This window comes from Chironomus tepperi, unplaced genomic scaffold (assembly GCF_022539635.2).
Source record: "Chironomus tepperi strain 1889 unplaced genomic scaffold, CSIRO-AGI_Ctep_v1 contig_128, whole genome shotgun sequence".
Classification (NCBI taxonomy): domain Eukaryota; kingdom Metazoa; phylum Arthropoda; class Insecta; order Diptera; family Chironomidae; genus Chironomus; species Chironomus tepperi.
Window position 1 is genome coordinate 1,954,458 of NW_027226250.1, and position 21,117 is coordinate 1,975,574.

The window sequence follows — 21,117 nt, forward strand, 5'->3', positions numbered from 1 at the left end:
ACAAGAGATTTCTAGCGATTCTGGAAAAGTGGCCTGTCGATAAGACCAAGAACAATCGTGATTTAGGATACTTTTTAAGAGAAAAATTGACAAATCAATTTAGTGGTACAAAAATCATATCCACAAAAGATCAAAAGCACATTGAAAAACAGTTTGAGGCACTAGAAAATCTAGTTAAGAACGTTCATCACGATAAATATCCTAGAAAGTTTACATCTACGTCAACAGGATTGACAGGTAAGATTGTCAACCTATATTCTATAAATTATGTTCCGGCTTTGGAACTTCTCTGATTTAAGTTTTATTAATTAAATTTTTAATATTTCAGGAGAGCAGTGCAAGCAAGTCCTTTCATCAGAGTTCTTGGAATACATTAATACCGAGAACTAGACATGGTGCCTCTAAAAAATTTATCATGTCAATTTAGAAGATACTCCCAAATGCATTTCCTTAAGCCACTCATCAAATCAACTAAATCCAATCGTCCACATGTTCCTGTTATGCTTAATGAAACCTTAGAATACTTGAATCCAAACAAAAATGAAGTTTTTATAGACATGACATTCGGCTCTGGTGGTCATACTAAAAAGATTCTAGAATCTGCTGAAAATGTCAAAGTTTTTGCACTTGATCGTGATCCAATAGCCGTAGATTATGCAAAACAGCTAGCAGAAGAGTATCCGAATAGGCTCATTCCACTTTTAGGTAGATTCTCCGAGCTTCCAAATCTAATGAAGCAGCATAAAATAAAGCAAAATTCAATTGATGGAATTTTATTTGATTTCGGATGTTCTTCTATGCAATTTGATGACGGCACTAGAGGTTTCTCGATTAGCAAAAATGGATACTTAGACATGCGAATGGATCAAGCTCGCTTCCCAAACCAACCAACAGCGGCAGATATTTTGGCAAAAATAGACGAAGAGGATTTAGCGAGAATTTTAAAAGTTTATGGTGAGGAAAAGAATGCAAAAAAGATCGCAAAGGCAATTATTGATGCTCGATATTCAGTTAAAAGAATTGAAACAACTAAAGAACTAGCGGACGTTGTCGAGTCATGTTGTGGAAGTGAACAAAGATTAGATAAACTTAGTCGTCCATCACACGTGGCCACAAAAACTTTTCAAGCACTAAGAATTTTCGTCAATAATGAACTAAATGAGATTAATTATGGAATTTTGATGGCTGAAAAGTATTTAAAAATTGGCGGTAGGCTTGTGACAATTACATTTCATTCTCTAGAGGATACAATCGTGAAAAGACACATCATGGGAAATATTACAGACGATATGGCAAATGAAGTTCCTTTAAAGTACATTAGTCATCTGTTGTGTCATGATGAAGATAAGCTTGATGTAATGTTTCACACAAATTGGCATCAGTTACATAAGCATGTATTAACACCTAGATTTGAGGAAATAGAAGAGAACCCTAGAAGTAGATCAGCAAAATTTAGAGCAGTAGTAAAGTATCAAAGTTCATAGAGTTTTAAGTTATGGCAGGTTAAATTTAATTAGGAATAATAAATAAACTTGTTATATACAATAATTTGGGAATGGGATTTTTTTTAAAGAATCACAAAATCTTCAATTCCATCATCAGTATCGTCACCGTCTTGATCTTCTAGTTGAAGATTTTTTAATGAATTTAATGCTGAGGTTCGTACACGAGCTGATTTATGAGTCTCATCTCTAAGTCTTCCAGGTTGAAAAATGAACATGGGATAAGTTGATTGATCGTTCATGATTGGTGGTTTGAGGCAAGAGGAAGTTGACTGTAAAGCTTTGTGTCGTTCATTGTAATTATTAACGGGTTGTAAGTATGGCTGAATAGTATTTTGAAATCGATCATATTCATTTCGGGTAGGTATGTAAAATCCAATGCAACAGCTTGGATCCATTTTAGATATTTTCATTTTCCTCGCAGATCGACAATGAAAACTTGTTACTGGAAAATGTTCGGCATTAACATCGACAAGATCTTGGCAATAATGTGGATCTAAGTGAATTAATTTATCATCTTGATATCCAACAAAATAAAGTGAGTGCTTTGGACGTCCACCAATAATTCCAATACACCATTCTAGACTCAGCATAGCTTTTAAGCAATCAGCATAAATTGGATTTAATTTTTCATGTCCTAATCGAAGTGGAATCAACAGAATCAGATGTTTCCATGTGATGACATTTTTCTTTCTGTCCAAATTCTTCAAAGGAGAGGTTGTAGCTGATCGTGACTTATTTTGCCATGGTACTGTCTGTATTTCTTGTGAATAGCATTCATCAAATATATCTTGATTATAAATCGTACAGTCTTGTGCTACATAAACATGCAATGTTGCAAGATCAATATTTTCTTTAGATGCTTGCTTAACAGCTTCTTTTAATACATGAGCTACTGAGCCCGGACCATACCATTCACCAACTTTCTTTCCATTCTTCTTCCCTAACTCGACCATTTTGTGAATTGAAAATGGACTTGTTTTTGACTCTTGATCACCAAACCATCTAAGAATTTTCCTATGGATGTGATCCTCTGTAGTCTGCGACAGCTGAGAATTAGGATCAAAACGCCAACTTCTTCCAAGAAAATGAACAATTAATGCCTGTGCAAGCATCATTTGACCAGATCTTATCATACATCCCCAACCACAATCTGAAGTATAGCCACTAGTTGGTGAATGCATTGGATCTTTTAATTCCGTTTGCATCATTGTAAAATCTCGTCTATAAGTCATCCATATTCGTGAAATAAAATCCTTTTTAAATCCATCAAAACCATCTTCATAGTCACCGACTACATCTGTTCCTGTTTCTTCAGGAGGTTCAATTGCTTGATCAATGTCGTTATCATTATTACTATTATTTAGATCACTCGTACTTAGATACTTTGTTCCTGAATATTGCTGATATGAATCACAGGACGTTGGCATTTCTTCATGCAATGATGTTGTGAGTAACTTGCTATTGTCTATGCGAGAATTATTACTAATATTATTATCAATCATTTCATAAGCTGACGATTGCATGGATGGATTTGGAGTGACTTTTTGATGATAACATCGACCCAAAAACCATACTGCTGATTCCTTATTGAAATTTGACCTCAACTTTGTATTCCATCCATATTTCATATTATGCCATATTGACATTAGTCTTGTCTCTACTTTCTCCTTAAGTTCACCTCCATTTAAGGCTCCTGATGTTGTTATTGTTGGTGTTAATCTTTGATCATTCGAAGCATTGCTCGATGTCACTGAATCTACTTTAAATTTTATTTCATTTTTATTTTCGTATCAAAAATTAATTTTCTTAAAATTTACCATTTCCATCAGTTCCGCTTAGTTCTACAAATGTATCCTTAATTCGTGAAAACATTGTTGCTTTATTTGACATTTTGTAATATCCAAAATAGTAAATCCATTTATGATTATTTTGACTTTTATAGAACTTTTCTCTTCATTGTTGTTTCTTTCTGTAGCTCGATTTGTTTACATGCATTTCATGCCATCTCGCGGTATAGACAAAAATTATGTTTTATATTCAACATATTTGAACACAAATAAAACAATTTCAAGTAATAAAGGCAGTACTTAACTTTCTTGAAAACTTTAGAAACATTACTGTTTATTATAAAAGATAAAATAGGATAATAATTTTTAATAAATTTACACATCTTTAAGATTTCTTTTTATAAGTGATTGGTTGTCCCGATCCGTGAGCGATTCCAGAGCTACTTACAGGCATGTCATCATGAATAGACTGCTGTCGTTGAAGAATTGGCTGTTGAACAGGCTCTGGATGTATAAGACTTCGTAATTCAGTTGTAGATCTCAAAGATACAGAAAGCTCGTTACTTGAAGCTAATGAAATAGACAATGGTGAGGTATATCCTAAAAGATCAACTAGAAAACACAATTGAAGTGGAGAGAATTAAAATTATTACAATCAACTTTTACCAGTTCGTTCTGATTCTGGAGAAACTATCGCCTGTTGATTTCTATTTAGTTCCAATGCATTTTCTTCCATTTTCAGTATGATTGCCTTTTGTGTTGCATACTTGTCCTCCAAGGCCTAGACAGAAAAATAGGTATTTTAGTATGAAAAAGTAAACTTTGAAGACAGCTCTCATTTGAGCCAAAACCCACCTTGAATTTTTCTTCATAAACGTCCTTAATGGATTTGACTAATCTCTTCTGATCAGCAAGATTGGTATCCTTTTTCTGAATTTGCTGTTCATAATCAACAATGCGTCTATTCAAGCCATCAATTTGTGATGACTTAAAATCTAGAGCACGCTTCATTTCTTGCAATTCAAGTGTATAGCTCTCAACAATGTATTCCGTCTCAACGTCTCTTGCTTTCAAAGCACTTAGATCTTCCATTTGTTGTTGACATTTTAAGCGTGCCTCATTGAATATGATAAGATCAGATTCGAGTTTCTTTAACTGATCTCTATATTGCTTGCCACGTTCAGCTTCCGTTTTAGCATCTTCGTACAAATGTTTCAAGTCAAAATTCTCAGCACATAATTTATCGATTTTCAAAAGAGCCTGTTTCTTCTGAGCTATTTCATCGTCTAAAAGAACTTGAAGAGAATCTTTTTCTCTTTGAATTTGTTTCTGCTTCTCGTTCTCTTCACAAAATTTCTTTGACAAGAAACTAATTTGTTCTTCAAGCTTGTTCAATTTCATTTGATAACTGCTTTTAGTTTCCGTAGACTTTCTATTCAATTCTTGAATTTCGTTTGTCAATTGGGCTACTTGAGAACTGAGAGTTGAATTATTTTGTTCTAAACCGCGCATTTGTCGACTTTTACCCAACAATCGACGATTCCTTTCAGCATGAATTTCACGTCGATGCTTTTCAAATTGGAGCTGAATTGCCAAAAGTTCAATTTGATCGCGATAATCATTTGAATTTTTTCTTTTTAGCGATGTCTGGATGTATTGATCAATCATTTCGTTTGGTGACGATGTAGAAGTCAAAAATGCACTATTTTGATGACTTCCTGCCTCGACTGTTGATTTTGTAAGTGTCGTAGTCGTCGTCGTTTGTGTGACTGTTATTATTTCATCCTTTTCAGGCTTCTTCTTCATTTCCTTTTCAAAAATATTATAAAACATAGCTTCATATGCTGATGGCCAATATTCAATAGTTTGTGTTCCTGTTGATGCTTTTTGAACAACTTCTAAAGGCTTTGATTTTAAATCCTCTTTAATCTTCTTAAAAATGCTTCCATTTCTCATTTTTGTATCGCCATTTTGAACGGTCTTCTTTTTAAAATGAGATACAGCACTAACAGCTTCATCCGAAGACGATTGATGTTCACTTTCATTCTGTTTATTGAGCTTTGACGACTTGATAATAACATCCGCAGATTTAAGATTAGGCCATGAATTGTATCTCTTCATACGTGATGTTCTTGGGATACGTGGCATATAATTAATGCTATCAGCAGGAGATGTTCCAGCGCTACAAATACAATGACTATATAATCTAAGGCGCTTTACACGTCCCACATAATTAACTTGTGGATATAATGGTGGTGTTGTATCAGTTTCATCTGATGATTCATCATAATCCATCAATGCTGCATTAATTCCTTCCAAATCACTATTATTGTTGGTATTAAAGCTATTAATATCATTTACTTCTTGGTCCTCTTTTGATATTATCATATCACCGCCACTATGTTCTCTATCTGATAAAATTCTCATAAGTTTTTGATTTGACGAAAAGTCAAAGGGTGGTAATTGACTTTGTACAGGCTTAAATTCCTTTCTCATTGGTGATGATGGCGTTGATATATTTCGTGTGCTTGACGTTTGAGTAAGAGATGATGTTGTGGTTTTTGGCCAAATGTTACGAGCAGTTTGGGATGAGTTTGGATATGGTTTAAATGAATTCCTAATTTCTGGCTTAATTGGTGTAGTTTCTGGTGTTGCTTCAACTCCTGGTTCGACGAGCTTGGTCGATTCCTCAACATCATTAAAAGCTTGTTGTTTAATTAAAAAATTTGGTGTCGGAGTAGGTGTATTAGGTAGATTAGCTGTCGGTGGAGGTGTCGCTTGAATAACAAATGATGGACTCCAAAGGCTCTCAAATTTATTTTCAACAGATTTTGCACTAGCCATATAATGTCGTGACGGAAGCGCTGGTAATGGTTCAACAACGGTATGTGTATATTCTAATGGTTTCATGTGTGAACAGTCTAAAAATCCACTTGCTGACGATCCATTCGAAACAGACTTTTCATTATCGACTGAATATTTTGCACACTCAACGACTACGTCGTGAGGTTCCATTTTCTTAAATCGTGTTGTTGTAGTCTCAGAGCTCTTTGTTGATATTATTAGATTTGGATGAATTTTTACAGTGTCTAGCAGTCCTCGAATTGTATGATTAAAAATTGGTGTCTTTTCTGACTTTGTTATATATTCATTTTTAATATAATCAATAAAATTGCACGGATACATTCCATACAACCGATTGAAAAGCATATAAAGTCCATATTGTAAATAAGTCAGGTGACATTCGCTTAAATTAAGCTGTTGACAAGTTAGCGTTGCAACATAATTGAAGATTTCAAAAAGATCTGGGAGGAATGCACTAATCGATGTTGGTATGATTGGCAATAATGAAATTATACACAATAATCCAGATATGAGAGTTATGACATCACGTTCATACTAAAAAATAAAGCAATTTACAAATGAAAGTTAATTAAAATGTATTCATTGACTTGTAAGCTTGCGTACGTACTCTTAGGAACCTTAATAAATCTTTCAGAAATCCATGATTTACTACTTTATGTAACCAAGTTGGATGCTGTAATGAGACAAGTGTAATTAGATTAAAATTGATGAACAGCATAATTTCATATTCCTCTTTTTTTCGATAAAGATAATGCTATTTCTATGACGGTTCGGTGGATAAAAATAGATCTGGTCAAAATAATGTAAATTTACCTTGCGGACAATATGAGCGAAGAGTGTAAGAGCAACAGTTTTTTGCTTTGGATTCGATTCCTGAAGACACTTTTGCAGCTTATTGAAGATATTAATATCGTGAGGTGTCTGAACTTTAACAAGAACTTCTACTATTCTAAATGAATTTGTTTGTGCATAATAATCGATCATTCCATTAACAATCCATGATTCTTTTGCTATTAATTAGACAAAGAAAACGTTAATCAAATGAAATAAAATACGTTCTCGTCACGAACGATAAATTTTTATTACTTTTTAATGAAAGTAGATATTTTTTTTTGTGAAGAAAGAAAAAAAATAATTCCATATTTATTTTTTGACACTTACTTGAAGCGAATGCCTCTGCGAACTTCTGCTTTGCACATTCCTGATCATGCACATTAAATGATTCCAGTTCATTAAATAATTCTATTGGATTGTTCATTTTAAACCCAAAAAATTATATATCTTTTAAAACAACTAATTGTTAATGCAAGACCAAAAATCACACCACCGCGAGCTCAATAGATGGCGTTTTACAGTGGTAAGTTTCTTAAATTTTTTTAAAATTTTTTCAATCAGCTTTATTTGATTTCACTGTATCTTTTTATATGTAATTTAAATGCCACTTTTTGCTAATATTTCGTACAAATAATAATAATGCCTTTTAAACAAGTCTTAGTTACTTTAACTGAGGTGAGTTTTTCACTTAGCAAAATTTTCAATGTTTACTGCATTACAATTTTCACTTTGTCTGGATCTAAAATTTTGTCACACAGAATTTTTACCAGTTTACCATCAAGATTTGTGGTAATTTCACCAATTGTTTATTTATATTTTAAAACTTTTAACACACACTGTTAGTCATTAAAATACTTGTTCAAACTTGTTTATTCATGTCCAGCATACGATTATTACCAAATTCTCTCTTAATTTTATATGATTTAAAAATTTTTCTTTAAATTTTGATTTTTTATTATGTTTACTATATTTTAAGCAGTTTTGCTTCACTATTACTATTGCAAACAACCGATTTTGTTAATTATAAACTTTTGATTCTTTCTAGGATAAAGAAAAAGTAATTCAAGTCTTTACCGCGAGATGGCATGATGTGTATGTAAACAACAACTAAAAGTTACTAAAAAAAAACAACAATGAAGAGAAAAGTTCTATAAAAGTCAAAATAATCATAAATGGATTTACTATTTTGGATATTACAAAATATCAAATAAAGTAACAATGTTTTCACGAATTAAGGATACAATTGTAGAACTAAGCGGAACTGATGGAAATGGTAAATTTTAAGAAAATTAATTTTTGATAACAAATTAAAAATGAAATAAAATTTAAAGTAGATTCAGTAACATCGAGCAATGCTTCGAATGATCAAAGATTGACACCAGCAATAACAACATCAGGAGCCTTAAATGGAGGTGAACTTAAGGAGAAAGTAGAGACAAGACTAATGTCAATATGGCATAATATGAAATATGGATGGAATACAAAGTTAAGGTCAAATTTCAATAAGGAATCAGCAGTATGGTTTTTGGGTCGATGTTATCATCAAAAAGTCACTCCAAATCCATCCATGCAATCGTCAGCTTATGAAATGATTGATAATAATATTAGTAATAATTCTCGCATAGACAATAGCAAGTTACTCACAACATCATTGCATGAAGAAATGCCAACGTCCTGTGATTCATATCAGCAATATTCAGGAACAAAGTATCTAAGTACGAGTGATCTAAATAATAGTAATAATGATAACGACATTGATCAAGCAATTGAACCTCCTGAAGAAACAGGAACAGATGTAGTCGGTGACTATGAAGATGGTTTTGATGGATTTAAAAAGGATTTTATTTCACGAATATGGATGACTTATAGACGAGATTTTACAATGATGCAAACGGAATTAAAAGATCCAATGCATTCACCAACTAGTGGCTATACTTCAGATTGTGGTTGGGGATGTATGATAAGATCTGGTCAAATGATGCTTGCACAGGCACTAATTGTTCATTTTCTCGGAAGAAGTTGGCGTTTTGATCCTAATTCTCAGCTGTCGCAGACTACAGAGGATCACATCCATAGGAAAATTCTTCGATGGTTTGGTGATCAAGAGTCAAAAACAAGTCCATTTTCTATTCATAAAATGGTTGAGTTAGGCAAGAAGAATGGAAAGAAAGTTGGTGAATGGTACGGCCCGGGATCAGTAGCACATGTATTAAAAGAAGCTGTTAAACAAGCATCAAAAGAAAATATTGATCTTGCAACGTTGCATGTTTATGTAGCACAAGACTGTACGATTTATAATCAAGATATATTTGATGAATGCTATTCACAAGAAATACAGACTGTACCATGGCAAAATAAGTCAAGATCAGCTACAACATCTCCTTTGAAGAATTTGGACAGAAAGAAAAATGTCATCACATGGAAACATCTGATTCTGTTGATTCCACTTCGATTAGGACATGAAAAATTAAATCCAATTTATGCTGATTGCTTAAAAGCTATGCTGAGTCTAGAATGGTGTATAGGAATTATTGGTGGACGTCCAAAACACTCGCTTTATTTTGTTGGATATCAAGATGATAAATTAATTCATTTAGATCCACATTATTGCCAAGATATTGTCGATGTTAATGCCGAACATTTTCCAGTAACAAGTTTTCACTGTCGATCTGCGAGGAAAATGAAAATATCTAAAATGGATCCAAGCTGTTGCATTGGATTTTACATACCTACCCGAAATGAATACGATCGATTTCAAAATACTATTCAGCCATACTTACAACCCGTTAATAATTACAACGAACGACACAAAACTTTACAGTCAACTTCCTCTTGCCTAAAGCCACCAATTATGAACGATCAATCAACTTATCCCATGTTTATTTTTCAACCTGGAAGACTTCGAGATGAGACTCATAAATCAGCTCGTGTACGAACCTCAGCATTAAATTCATTAAAAAATCTTCAACTAGAAGATCAAGACGGTGACGATACTGATGATGGAATTGAAGATTTTGTGATTCTTTAAAATAATAATTTAAGTTATTTTCTGTTATTAAGTACAGTTGTTTACAAATATACACTTATACACCCTATAAAAAATAAAGCTATCATAATTGATGATGATATTGAAATTATTTATTTTTCTCAAATATTAACGGTCAAAAAAAATTTGAAATAAAAAGTCAACAACATAAAAAGGGGAAATCAGCTAAGTTGATAAAAAATAATCACTCTATTCGAAAATTTTGTAAAATTGTTAATTTAATTAATAAAAATGGCTTCACGTGTAAAAACAAGAGAAACAAAAACCGGAGAAATAGTTGCATTTAGTGAAACAGCTGTTAGACAGAATCTAATCAATATAGAATACGTCAAAACATCATTATCATGTAAATTAATTTATAATTATTTTATTTAGTTAATTAAATGTTTCTATTTCTTTTCAGCATTAGCAGGTTGTACTGCTGGAATCTTAGGATTAACTGGATTAAATGGTTTTATTTTCTATATTGCTGCACTTATAATTTTTTTCGGACTTCTAATTGTAAAAACTGGAAGTACATGGAACAAATATTTTATATCGAGAAAATCACTTGTAACAAATGGAGTAAGTGAATTAAAAACTTCAACGCCAGTTAACTTTTATTAATAATATCTCTTCCAATTAGTTTCTCGGTGGACTTTGCACGTACACTCTGTTTTGGACTTTTGCGTACGGGACGATGCATGTGTATTAAAAAAATTAATTTTCATATAAATTATTTTGTCAAATTTATTCCTAATAAAAACAAAATTGGTATGTAAGGAACGATAGAGTATTTTTTCTTATCTTGTTACAGAACTTTATATTATTTTGATATATTTTGGATGTTACATCCAGCATATATCACATACAAAACATCTTTGAAATACACTTCTGATAAAATCTAGTAAATCCTCACGTGTACAAAATGTTATCTCCTGTTCCTGAAAATATTAAATATAAAAGATGTTAAGCAAACATTTACCAAAACATATCATTATACTCAACATAAGCCACAAGGAAGATGAAACAATATTTTTTTGGTCGGTAGCATATTGTTCAAACTAATCTCTATCTATTATAATTTTCAATCATTTGAAATAATCTGACACGCTTTAAATGAGATGATGGGTAAATGATGCGGTGAAAGGAATCAACAATGATGGGAGGGGTCGAAGTACTTTATTGAATGAGTTATTTAATACCTAATGAAATAAATTTAACGTTATTAGAGGGAGGGAGGGAGAAAGGTAGGAAGGAAGTAATCACGTGGATGCAAATAAACTAAAATTTATGCTGTGAAGTCGAACTTGTTGAAGCGCATTTACGGTATATCACTGGAAGTACAGTTGTAAGTTTATGCGACTTGAAATTGTATGACGTGGATCCGATTCCAACTTGGGATCTGTTATTGGGAATTATACTTTTTCTGTGAAATTAACAATATCATTAACAGGTATGTATGCTTTATTCCTTCTCATATTCTACACTAAGCAAGAAGTGACAAAATGCAGCATAATTCAATGCATCATTCATAAAAACTTGTTCAAAATTGATCTTGGCACTTAATAATAAAGATAAACAAGTTCCCAAGCATACACAATGCACCTTGCTTAGATAATCAAAAACTAGTCATGACAATCAATGAGATAAGTTATGCGGTAACTTTTTTTTCATCCCTCATTTTCCTTAGCGCACTGTATTTATTTTGAGGATTATTACTTTAATATTTTGTAACAATCATTCCTATTGAACTTGCCTATATAAATAATAATACATAATAAAAATCTATTACATCACTCGAGTTTTCAGGTGGAATGAAGAAGCGAGCAATAAATGGGGTATGGAAATAAATGTAATATATGTATAATGTAATGTGTAAGGTTTCATTTGAAAAATCATCATCATCGTGCATTCAAATGGTTTCTTTTAGCAATAACAAAAAATAAGGAAAGTAACTTCTTTTAACTGCCTCGCAAGGAAGAACAAAACAATTTTTCCGATCAAAGGAAAAATCAATGACACAACATTGTGAAAAGAAGACGAATGGAAGCGGAGCAAGAGAGAGATGAATAAATATTGTTTACTTTTCTATTCAACCAGTTCAGTGTGGTCGCCTATTCCATAATTAAATTTCATGTCAATGAGAGAAAAAATAGAAATGGGGTTTGTGGATGAGAAGGGAAGAAGGATAATAATTGAAATTTAATATTTTTCAGCTAAATAAATAAGCTTGATTAATTTGTTGAAATGATAATTAAATCTGGGTTCTAAGATCATCACCACGTGCTTATTCATTTGAGAGTTATTTGATGGCTTTGATATCTATCTGTTTTAAAGGAAATCAGATAATATTTATTCAATTGGCTGGGAATTGATGGGTTAATTTTGTACCAAGCAGATAAACATAGTTGTCAGGAAACCGATATGTAGCCGCGTTGAAGTTTATGACGAAAAATGAAATTTGCCGCATTGTGTAGTTCGTGAATTTTCGAAACATTTATATCTACAATAAATGCACAACTTATACCAAAGATAAATGTAATTTTTCTTGCATAGGAAGCCGCCGTTAAGGGATAATTGAACGGCCAAAAGCAATATAAAAAAACTATATACTCATGTAAGCACTGTAAGAACTATTACCAGACATGGACGATTTTGATTCTGTAAATTCAAACAACTTCCATGATGCATTGGTGACTTTTATTGCAAAACTTTTTTAAAACAAATTTTGGGATATCAAAAGGATTTTTGATGTTTTAATTTTATAACGTTCATTTGAAATTTGAATAATATTTATTAAATATAGTTGAAAACCCTTTTCATATAAAGAGTTCAGTCTGTTTTTGAACTCGGATATAACAGGTAACAATAATCCTTGACTTGGATACTTATGATTCAAAAGATCTGAACTACAAACTAAATTTGATGAATATAGTTTTTATTTTTATTCTGATTTATAAAAAAATGCATTGATGAAATTTACTTAAAGTTTAAGGTTAAATCTACCGAAGACTTTTTCGACCTGATTTTCTTTTTCTCAAAATTTTTCAAAATTAAGTGCTTTGCATATGCATTTCGGTATTTAACATAAAAAGAAATATAAAATCTATCATTTTGAGTAGTAATCAGCTAATTTGAAGCTTTAGTTAAAGAGTTATTTCAATTTAAAACTGTTTCTCGGTTAAAAGATAAAAATTACTCTTTTTTTCATTTTTAGTTTTCCAAATTTAGACAAATGTTTGACAACAGAAAACTCATTTTTTCAATTTTCGGTGTTATATGCTTCAGTTTCATGCTCAATATGCCTGTTAAACATGTCTAGTTAATGAGAATTTCATCAAAAATAGCGTTTCTCGGTTAATATTTCAACTCATTATTGCAAAACAATTTTCGTTTGTTTACAAAATTTAATTTCGATTTTAAAAGGAACTAGACACTTTTGTCTTTAAATAATGAGAGCAACACAAAAGTAATTAAAATCTTAATCGAAATTCCTGGTCACGATATACTTTAAGCAAACAGATTTAGAGAAAAAAGAATTAATAATTTGTTTACACTGTTAAAAATTTTTGTATCGAAAAATTTCAGTGCACTTTATCTGTAGATTTAACCTTAATAGTTTTAAGTGTTAATTGCTGGTTTTTGGGAAATGAAAAATTTATTTGTTATGTACCGTACTATCAGGAATGATGATTGTTACAGAAAGATGAAGATATGAAAACGAATTGTATCAAACAGGCAAAGGAGATAATCAGATGGTCTAAAAATATGATTAAAGATAGCTTTGATATTCAATTTTTAAACGGTTTTAAACAAAACTTGAAAAGGTATTATTTGTTCATCAGTCAAAAATTATTGTGGAATAATCTATTTTACACCCCACAGCTAACAATGTTACAAAAAAATACTCAACATCAAGAAGTTAAATTAAACATGAAGAAAAAAAATGAAATGAAATTGATATCTCGTATCCCCAACAAAAAAATACGGTGGTTCATTCATTCAATCGGAAGAATTAAAGTTTCCTTTCAATGAATTTTCTTCTTCACGTGAACGAAGCACATAGCATAAAGGAGAAAATATGTAAGTCAAAAATTTACAAAGAAGAAACCTGGAAGATTTAATTTGATACTCTCTTACAAATGTCTTTTCTTTCTTTTTTCATAAAGGAAAAGAAGGTCCTGACTTTTAAAAATGTCAAAAAACTTTATATGCTTATAAACTGAAGAAGAGTAGGATAACACATGGGAAATGAGTAAGCAGAGGAGACCAAAAAATGTTATTGATCGTAAAGGATTAAATTTCACATAACAACAACGACTTGTCAATATCGCTCAAATTTTATTAACTGTGTGGCTCTCTCATTTCATTACTCGTCAAATACATATTAAAGGATCTTCCTATACAGAAAAAAGAATACCACCAACGGCATTTAGGCTTAAGCATGTGTTCGACATTCACAAGCAATTGGCTGATAAACAATAACAAAAACATCGAACAAAAAATAAGTAAATTTAATGAATGGAAATGTAGCATACAACATGTATGTGCATAATCTGATACAACATTACCAAAAGGAGTCCATACATACACATCACGGTGAGTTCTGTTGTGTTTTTATGTATGGTAGTGCTCGCATTGTATTCTTTTAAAGTTCTCTTAACTTTTTTTCCCTCTTCATAAATTAGTTGTACGATTGACATCACATTGATCGGTGTCCGCGATTTTTAGTCAAGTTCTTTCGAAATAAAAAAATAAATCCTGAATTTTCTTTTATTATTTAATTTAGGGAAAATGAAAAAGTAGCACATAGCTGATGATACAGCTCCAAAAAAAAGTTTTATTAATATAATTTATTTAAAGTGAAATGTTAATAAAGTGCAATTAATAGTTTAAATATTTTAATCTTAACTAAGATTTATACATAATTGGAATATTTAGAGAAAAAAAAAACAAAATTTAAAGCTGGGTAATAATGACAACTTTTTAAGCTGTCTAATTTATTTTATAACAGATAGTAATGGTTGTGAAGTTTTATTACAAGAGATCATATTGTTTTGATTTTTGATAAATGCCCGCGGAACACAAAGTCGGAGTCCATGTAGACTTCAAGTTCTACGTGTCTCCAATACGGATTAAAAATGGAGCATTTGTGTCGCTTGGGACCGAGTGAAGAGTGAACAGTTTAGATAGTTATCGATTAACCCAGTATTATCCAAATTATGTGCCGACGAAAATTTTGTTAAATGTCATATACAATGAGCGGTTTCGGTCGAGGATTGCTCCTAAGGTGTGTCGCGGTGCAAAAAAGTTGGACAACACTGGATTAATCGATCTGTGCTATTTGGGTGCAAGTTCCAAACTGAAAACTTTTTGAATTTGAGTTTTAAAGCTTTAAACAATATTTTAGTAATAAACTTTAGTATAATTTCAAACTTAAAATTTTAAAGCATTTTCCAAAAGGTTTAAAATTTAAAAAACTGCACTAAAAATTTTACACATATTGTTTCTGTTGAACAGTAACTTAAAACTCAGTAAATTCATTACAGTTATGTACATAAAAAGATTTAAACCAAAATTATCCTGACTCAATGAACATTCACAACAGTTAACAATGAACATACACAAATTAAAGACTTTGGAATGATGATGTTCTTGATTAAGAAATTTACTATCCAATAAATCACAAAAATATTCCATCAGTGCTGTTCTAAATTTATGACTACACATAAAATAATGAAATTCAAAAATTTATTAAATGATTTTTCGTGAAATATTCTTCAGGAATATTCATTTCATCGTGCCTCAAAAAGCACGCAAGTCCAATTGCTTGAAAATGATTCTATTGGTTGTCATGCAGTTAAAAAAAAATATTTCAAAATGGGGTTGGTAAAGAAATGTAGAAATTGAAGAAGAAACAGAAAAAGCAAAGCGGAGAGGAAGAGGAAAAAAATTATTTATGCTTTACAGATTTCATTACATTATTAGTAATGTTAAAGGCTTTGTATTAGATATAATATTTTGAATTAGAATAAAATTGATTTTCAGTGGTTTTAAAGTTTTTGAGAGTAAAAATCTGGAAGTTTCAAAAGTTAATTTTACATCTAATTTTGTAAGAGAATTTAAGAATATAGTAAAAGTCAAACCGAACTGTTGTTCGGCTCTTTAATCTCCAATTCAAGCCCTATATTTCGTTAGCAAAGTATCACAGAGATTCCATACAAACTTCACTTCCATTATTAATTTTCATCTCCTTGACAAAATTGAAAAATATCAAAACCCATAAAACCTTTTTTTTATTTCGCTGTTTTTCCATGTTACAAAGATTCCATAGAAAATAATTTTAAGGAAGGTGGAGCAATGCATATAATCGAGTCTTCGCCAAATGCTGCTGATGGATATGTACCAAATAATAGCAATTTATTTGGTAGTTGGATCGATAGTCCGACAACACAGGTAGACTTTTGTGCACTCTCTAACGTGATAAAGTGAAAATTATTTTGGAAAATTAATTATTTTGTTCAGGAGTATAATTCATCATCTCCTGTTTGCGGGAATAACTGTACATCATTGTCTACATTGCATGGATCGGATATAATTGATTGTGGAAATTGCTTTAACTTTGATCACACATTGAGGTGAGTTTATGGTCATCATTTAGTGAAGAAAATTAGCAAACCTAGATTTATAAGCAATCCTTTACATCCGTCGTATTTCGATGGAGTTGGAAATTACTTATTTCACATCAGCAATTAATGAAAATTTAAACATTTTTCAACAAATTTCTCTACGTAAGAAATTTTACAGCATTTTTAATCTATTTTAATTTCTAAAACTGTTATAACGTTTATTTGGGATTTGAATAATATTTTAAAATCCTTTTTCATTCAAAATATTCAGTCTGTTTTTTAACTCGGATAAATAAACATCTCATTTAATTATAAATTCGTAAAGAAGTAGTTTTGATTATCATAATTACAAAACCAACTTTGTGGAAAAGTCTTTAAAACATGAAATTCTCATATTTTAAAGTACAGAGAAATTGAAAATCAAAGTTGTTTCAATAAAATTAGTTTATATCTTTATGAAAAAGAAATGAATTAAAGCAAAACCAACAAAAACGAGACATGTTGTGAGATAAGAAATGAGCAGGCATAAAAATCGAGCTGAGAGATGTAAAAGATACCACATTGGTTATTTCATAATCAGTCAAATGGAAACATTTTAATGCAAAATGCGCACAGCAATGAGAATGTGCATAACAATTCCAAGAATATTTTTCTCATATCAAAGTCCGTCGGCCTTCATGGCTTTTCTTCCTTTTTACCATTTTTTTGAATATGATACTTTCCCAGCATAAAAAAAATAAAAATATGTGTGCATACAGAGTCACAGAAATGATGTTGATGATCATGCATGATGTGAAGAAGAGTAATTTCATACCTTTATGTCTCTCTTTTCTTCTTTATTATCAATGATAGTCTTACACAACCGTCTATTGTATCACATTCAAGTTATTGGAACGACGAAATGAATTCTTTTAGTGGATTACCACCGCTTGAAATGGAACCTCTGCCAAGTTTATTTCCCTTTTCACCTTGTGCAACTGCCAGTTATGCTCGACCTGAGCGTCCAACACATGATGTTGCAGATGTACTTTTATCCCTTAAAAATGCAGTATTAAAACCAAATGCTGAAAATCATCCGTGCCATCAACCAGGACCACTTCAGTCACCACAATCAGCTTATGGTGCTTCATCAGCTAATGGCTTGTCATATACTGTCCATCATCCACAAATTCTTTTATCACCTTCATCCCATCATCACTACTATCAATGCCATCAAAATCAAACTCAAAATTCTTATAACACAAACAATGGTTACTACGATCCAACATGTCCTGGCCATTATCCTAGTATGAGTGTAAATGTGTCAATGAATATGACAATGCATGGATATCCGTCAGATGTGTCATGTTCTCAATGGAATCCACCGCCTACTAGCTCATCAGCAGTCCTTTGTCCGCCATTTAGTCCCGCACAACCATATCCGAGTGCAACATATTCGTTTACGGCTGATTTTCGATCACCTTCGCATAGTTATACAAGTGAAAATGGAACCACAAATACAGCACCGTCGCACAATTTAGACGATGAGCCTGTTTTAGATACCGTTAAATTATCAACATCACCAATTCCTGCTATTGAGCATAAACCATTTTATCACACAAGCACATGTTTTACAGCACCAAAGAGCTCATCACCTTCAACGTTTGATGTAAGTTGAAGTTAATGTCCTTTTTGAATCTTTCAAAATTTTTAAGCTTTTCGTTTAATTTAATTTTGAATAAAATTAGATAAAGCCAAAACTAACGTCGCCGTCAAGAAATCACGCCAACATTTCATACGAACAAGAGGATGATAGCAATAGTAATGATGATAGCGCAGGTGGGAAACCAAATTTGTGTCGACTTTGTGGTAAAACTTATGCAAGACCGTCCACCCTGAAAGTAAATATCCATATCATATTTTATACAGTCATGCAGAAAGGAAGCTAATTATTTTATTTTCTTTTTTTCATTATTAGACACATTTAAGAACACATTCAGGTGAGTAATACGGAATTTTTGTGACATTGCTTGTAATAGTCATCGATTATTCTCTATATGGTTAAATCTACAGATAAAGTGCACTGAAATTTTTCGATACAAAAATTTTTAACAGTGTAAACAAATTATTAATTCTTTTTTTCTCTAAATCTGTTTGCTTAAAGTATATCGTGACCAGGAATTTCGATTAAGATTTTAATTACTTTTGTGTTGCTCTCATTATTTAAAGACAAAAGTGTCTAGTTCCTTTTAAAATCGAAATTAAATTTTGTAAACAAACGAAAATTGTTTTGCAATAATGAGTTGAAATATTAACCGAGAAACGCTATTTTTGATGAAATTCTCATTAACTAGACATGTTTAACAGGCATATTGAGCATAAAAATGAAGCATATAACATCGGAAATTGACAAAATGAGTTTTCTGTTGTCAAACATTTGTCTAAATTTGGAAAACTAAAAATGAAAAAAAGAGTAATTTTTATCTTTTAACCGAGAAACAGTTTTAAATTGAAATAACTCTTTAACTAAAGCTTCAAATTAGCTGATTACTACTCAAAATGATAGATTTTATATTTCTTTTTATGTTAAATACCGAAATGCATATGCAAAGCACTTAATTTTGAAAAATTTTGAGAAAAAGAAAATCAGGTCGAAAAAGTCTTCGGTAGATTTAACCATATTCTCCTCCCACATGTTCACCAATACATGTTTACTTTCCTTTCTTTTTACACAGGGGAACGTCCGTACAAATGTTTGGATTGCAAGAAAAGTTTTTCACAGGCGGCAAATTTAACAGCACATGTTAGAACGCATACTGGTCAAAAAGTACGTGCTTAAATTATTTCAATGGTTCCTCTTGTTAACCACTCTTCTTCTTGTTTAGCCTTTCCGCTGTCCAATTTGTGATAGAAGATTTTCTCAGAGTTCGTCTGTTACAACGCATATGAGGACACACAGGTATGTCCATTAATTACTAAATGTTTCTGTTGTATTCAATAAACATGTTATTCATTCCAGTGGAGAAAGGCCGTACCGATGTAGAAATTGTAAAAAAGCATTCTCTGATTCATCGGTAAGTGAAAATTACGCAATTAATTTGTAAGCTTTTATTTATGAAATATACATAATTTGATTCGCAGACGCTGACTAAGCATTTGAGGATTCATAGCGGTAAGAAAAGCTTTTGTTTGAAATTACGAGTTTTGATTTAATGATTTGAATTTCCTTTTTGTTGTTTCATTCCAGGTGAAAAACCTTATCAGGCAAGTACTTAATAGTTAAAATCTATGGACAAAATTATAATGATGTTTTTCCTTACAGTGTAAATTGTGTCTTCTACGGTTCAGTCAATCAGGTAAATTTGAATTATTTTTTAACTCTAATTCAGTTTAGAATTCATTCCAAAATGGACAACTAGACATAATATCTAGTTATTAATAACTAGATATACGATCGTCTTATGGAATTGTCTAGTTGAGTCCACTGGAGATTCATACGGAATTTGCTCAAAATGTTCTATTTTGATTCTAATATTGACAAAATAGAAAATAGAACTGAAGTGAAACTTAATCAATTTTCTTTAACCTTAATAGGAAATCTCAATCGACACATGCGAGTTCATGGAGGCAACGGATTAGCAAATTTAGCTACATGACATAAAAATTCAGGAACACCATCATTTGCTTTAAATTCCTTAAATTACTACGAATGTAACAAAAAATTTGCAGCTACGCAACTATTTCATGCTGCTTCATCATCACTTATGTCTAGTGAACATCATCAACAAAATTGCTTCTATAAAAATTATCTCTAAAGTTCCTGTATCCTTATGATGCAAAAAATTATAAAGCTGTATGACGAAAGATATTATAAATGCAGAAGCTTAAGATACATTGAAGGCACGATATTTGTAACACAAACAAATTTAACTACGCCATTCCGGGACTATTGATTGGCATAAAAATAAATACCTACGTCAGAGAGGATATAATAAAATATAAATGTGAATACAAAGTAATCAAATATGAGTGAGATTGTGAGAATTTGTGCTTCATTCAAGAAAATTTGATATTGATGTAAATGAAGCAAAAAGTTATGTTATGATTAAAAGATGCTTGATTCTTCATTTTCTAAACATTGTATCGATTCAAAATACATACCTAATTCAAATGAAGATGTAATTGTATGGTGAACTTTTTGTGCTATGTAAATGTATACCAAAATATTTTTTTCCTGTTGACAAGTGAATGTAACCAGATTGATAAAATATCAATGAATATTTTCTGCTTTTTAAATCAATTATTTGAACTCAGTTATTTTTAATTGACTGAAAATTTTTAAATGATCGTAGCAATTTGAATAAAAGAAATTTTTTGAATGGAAAAACTATAACGAGAGTTTGAAAGGGTTCTTAATTCTAAAAAAATAGGCTTTATTTCTTAATAATGGAAGAAATGGAAGCAAATAGATACAAAGGCAGTATGTTTTT

General features: G+C 31.3%; 6 protein-coding genes across 9 annotated transcripts; 4 read left to right on the forward strand and 2 right to left on the reverse strand.

The window, feature by feature from the left end:
* Window positions 1-385: 385 nt before the first annotated feature.
* Window positions 386-1,548, forward strand: LOC139087630 (putative receptor-type tyrosine-protein phosphatase mosPTP-1). The gene has a single exon (XM_070636495.1). The coding sequence runs from the start codon at window positions 393-395 to the stop codon at window positions 1,482-1,484; it is 1,092 nt and encodes a 363-aa protein (XP_070492596.1). The 5' UTR covers window positions 386-392; the 3' UTR covers window positions 1,485-1,548.
* LOC139087629 (cysteine protease ATG4C-like) lies at window positions 1,482-3,485 on the reverse strand. Of its 2 annotated transcripts, none has more exons than XM_070636494.1 (2): window positions 3,323-3,485; window positions 1,482-3,261 (listed from the first exon to the last, which is right to left on the reverse strand). In XM_070636494.1, exons 1-2 carry the CDS (start codon window positions 3,393-3,395, stop codon window positions 1,568-1,570), a joined length of 1,767 nt encoding a protein of 588 aa, XP_070492595.1. In that variant the 5' UTR covers window positions 3,396-3,485; the 3' UTR covers window positions 1,482-1,567. The 2 variants fall into 2 exon arrangements, with proteins under 2 accessions (XP_070492595.1, XP_070492594.1); XM_070636493.1 differs by having other exon boundaries at window positions 1,482-3,264.
* A 107-nt stretch (window positions 3,486-3,592) lies between these two features.
* Window positions 3,593-7,527, reverse strand: Tsc1 (tuberous sclerosis 1 protein hamartin). 2 transcript variants are annotated; one of them, XM_070636412.1, is made up of 6 exons: window positions 7,319-7,527; window positions 6,971-7,167; window positions 6,765-6,830; window positions 4,148-6,691; window positions 3,959-4,073; window positions 3,593-3,892 (listed from the first exon to the last, which is right to left on the reverse strand). In XM_070636412.1, exons 1-6 carry the CDS (start codon window positions 7,413-7,415, stop codon window positions 3,678-3,680), a joined length of 3,234 nt encoding a protein of 1,077 aa, XP_070492513.1. In that variant the 5' UTR covers window positions 7,416-7,527; the 3' UTR covers window positions 3,593-3,677. The 2 variants fall into 2 exon arrangements, with proteins under 2 accessions (XP_070492513.1, XP_070492512.1); XM_070636411.1 differs by having other exon boundaries at window positions 3,593-3,904; window positions 7,319-7,523.
* Window positions 7,528-8,071: 544 nt separating this feature from the next.
* Window positions 8,072-10,088, forward strand: LOC139087577 (cysteine protease ATG4C-like). 2 transcript variants are annotated; one of them, XM_070636414.1, is made up of 2 exons: window positions 8,072-8,264; window positions 8,323-10,088. In XM_070636414.1, exons 1-2 carry the CDS (start codon window positions 8,210-8,212, stop codon window positions 10,017-10,019), a joined length of 1,752 nt encoding a protein of 583 aa, XP_070492515.1. In that variant the 5' UTR covers window positions 8,072-8,209; the 3' UTR covers window positions 10,020-10,088. The 2 variants fall into 2 exon arrangements, with proteins under 2 accessions (XP_070492515.1, XP_070492516.1); XM_070636415.1 differs by having other exon boundaries at window positions 8,326-10,088.
* A 109-nt stretch (window positions 10,089-10,197) lies between these two features.
* On the forward strand, window positions 10,198-10,802 carry EMC6 (ER membrane protein complex subunit 6). Its single transcript, XM_070636529.1, has 3 exons — window positions 10,198-10,383; window positions 10,441-10,601; window positions 10,663-10,802. The coding sequence occupies exons 1-3, from the start codon at window positions 10,269-10,271 to the stop codon at window positions 10,729-10,731; spliced, it is 345 nt and encodes a 114-aa protein (XP_070492630.1). The 5' UTR covers window positions 10,198-10,268; the 3' UTR covers window positions 10,732-10,802.
* Window positions 10,803-16,379: 5,577 nt separating this feature from the next.
* Window positions 16,380-20,831, forward strand: LOC139087572 (protein glass-like). Its single transcript, XM_070636405.1, has 12 exons — window positions 16,380-16,475; window positions 16,545-16,657; window positions 17,501-18,296; window positions 18,376-18,528; window positions 18,606-18,627; window positions 19,363-19,454; window positions 19,513-19,586; window positions 19,647-19,701; window positions 19,769-19,799; window positions 19,875-19,891; window positions 19,950-19,983; window positions 20,222-20,831. The coding sequence occupies exons 1-12, from the start codon at window positions 16,380-16,382 to the stop codon at window positions 20,281-20,283; spliced, it is 1,545 nt and encodes a 514-aa protein (XP_070492506.1). The 3' UTR covers window positions 20,284-20,831.
* Window positions 20,832-21,117: the final 286 nt, after the last annotated feature.

What these genes read in the sequence shown, in the direction of transcription:
- LOC139087577 (XM_070636414.1), top strand. Translation starts at nt 8,210, where the DNA reads ATGTTTTCACGAATTAAGGATACAATTGTAGAACTAAGCGGAACTGAT. An exon ending in AAGCGGAACTGATGGAAATG is followed by an intron (nt 8,265 to 8,322) that starts GTAAATTTTAAG and finishes TAAAATTTAAAG; the next exon opens with TAGATTCAGTAACATCGAGC.
- LOC139087630 (XM_070636495.1), top strand. Translation starts at nt 393, where the DNA reads ATGGTGCCTCTAAAAAATTTATCATGTCAATTTAGAAGATACTCCCAA.
- Tsc1 (XM_070636411.1), bottom strand. Translation starts at nt 7,415, where the DNA reads ATGAACAATCCAATAGAATTATTTAATGAACTGGAATCATTTAATGTG. An exon ending in CGCAGAGGCATTCGCTTCAA is followed by an intron (nt 7,168 to 7,318) that starts GTAAGTGTCAAA and finishes TCTAATTAATAG; the next exon opens with CAAAAGAATCATGGATTGTT. An exon ending in ATTTATTAAGGTTCCTAAGA is followed by an intron (nt 6,692 to 6,764) that starts GTACGTACGCAA and finishes TTTATTTTTTAG; the next exon opens with TATGAACGTGATGTCATAAC.
- LOC139087629 (XM_070636493.1), bottom strand. Translation starts at nt 3,395, where the DNA reads ATGTCAAATAAAGCAACAATGTTTTCACGAATTAAGGATACATTTGTA. An exon ending in AAGCGGAACTGATGGAAATG is followed by an intron (nt 3,265 to 3,322) that starts GTAAATTTTAAG and finishes TAAAATTTAAAG; the next exon opens with TAGATTCAGTGACATCGAGC.
- EMC6 (XM_070636529.1), top strand. Translation starts at nt 10,269, where the DNA reads ATGGCTTCACGTGTAAAAACAAGAGAAACAAAAACCGGAGAAATAGTT. An exon ending in CGTCAAAACATCATTATCAT is followed by an intron (nt 10,384 to 10,440) that starts GTAAATTAATTT and finishes ATTTCTTTTCAG; the next exon opens with CATTAGCAGGTTGTACTGCT. An exon ending in AATCACTTGTAACAAATGGA is followed by an intron (nt 10,602 to 10,662) that starts GTAAGTGAATTA and finishes TCTTCCAATTAG; the next exon opens with TTTCTCGGTGGACTTTGCAC.
- LOC139087572 (XM_070636405.1), top strand. Translation starts at nt 16,380, where the DNA reads ATGCATATAATCGAGTCTTCGCCAAATGCTGCTGATGGATATGTACCA. An exon ending in TCGATAGTCCGACAACACAG is followed by an intron (nt 16,476 to 16,544) that starts GTAGACTTTTGT and finishes TATTTTGTTCAG; the next exon opens with GAGTATAATTCATCATCTCC. An exon ending in ACGCATATGAGGACACACAG is followed by an intron (nt 19,587 to 19,646) that starts GTATGTCCATTA and finishes TATTCATTCCAG; the next exon opens with TGGAGAAAGGCCGTACCGAT.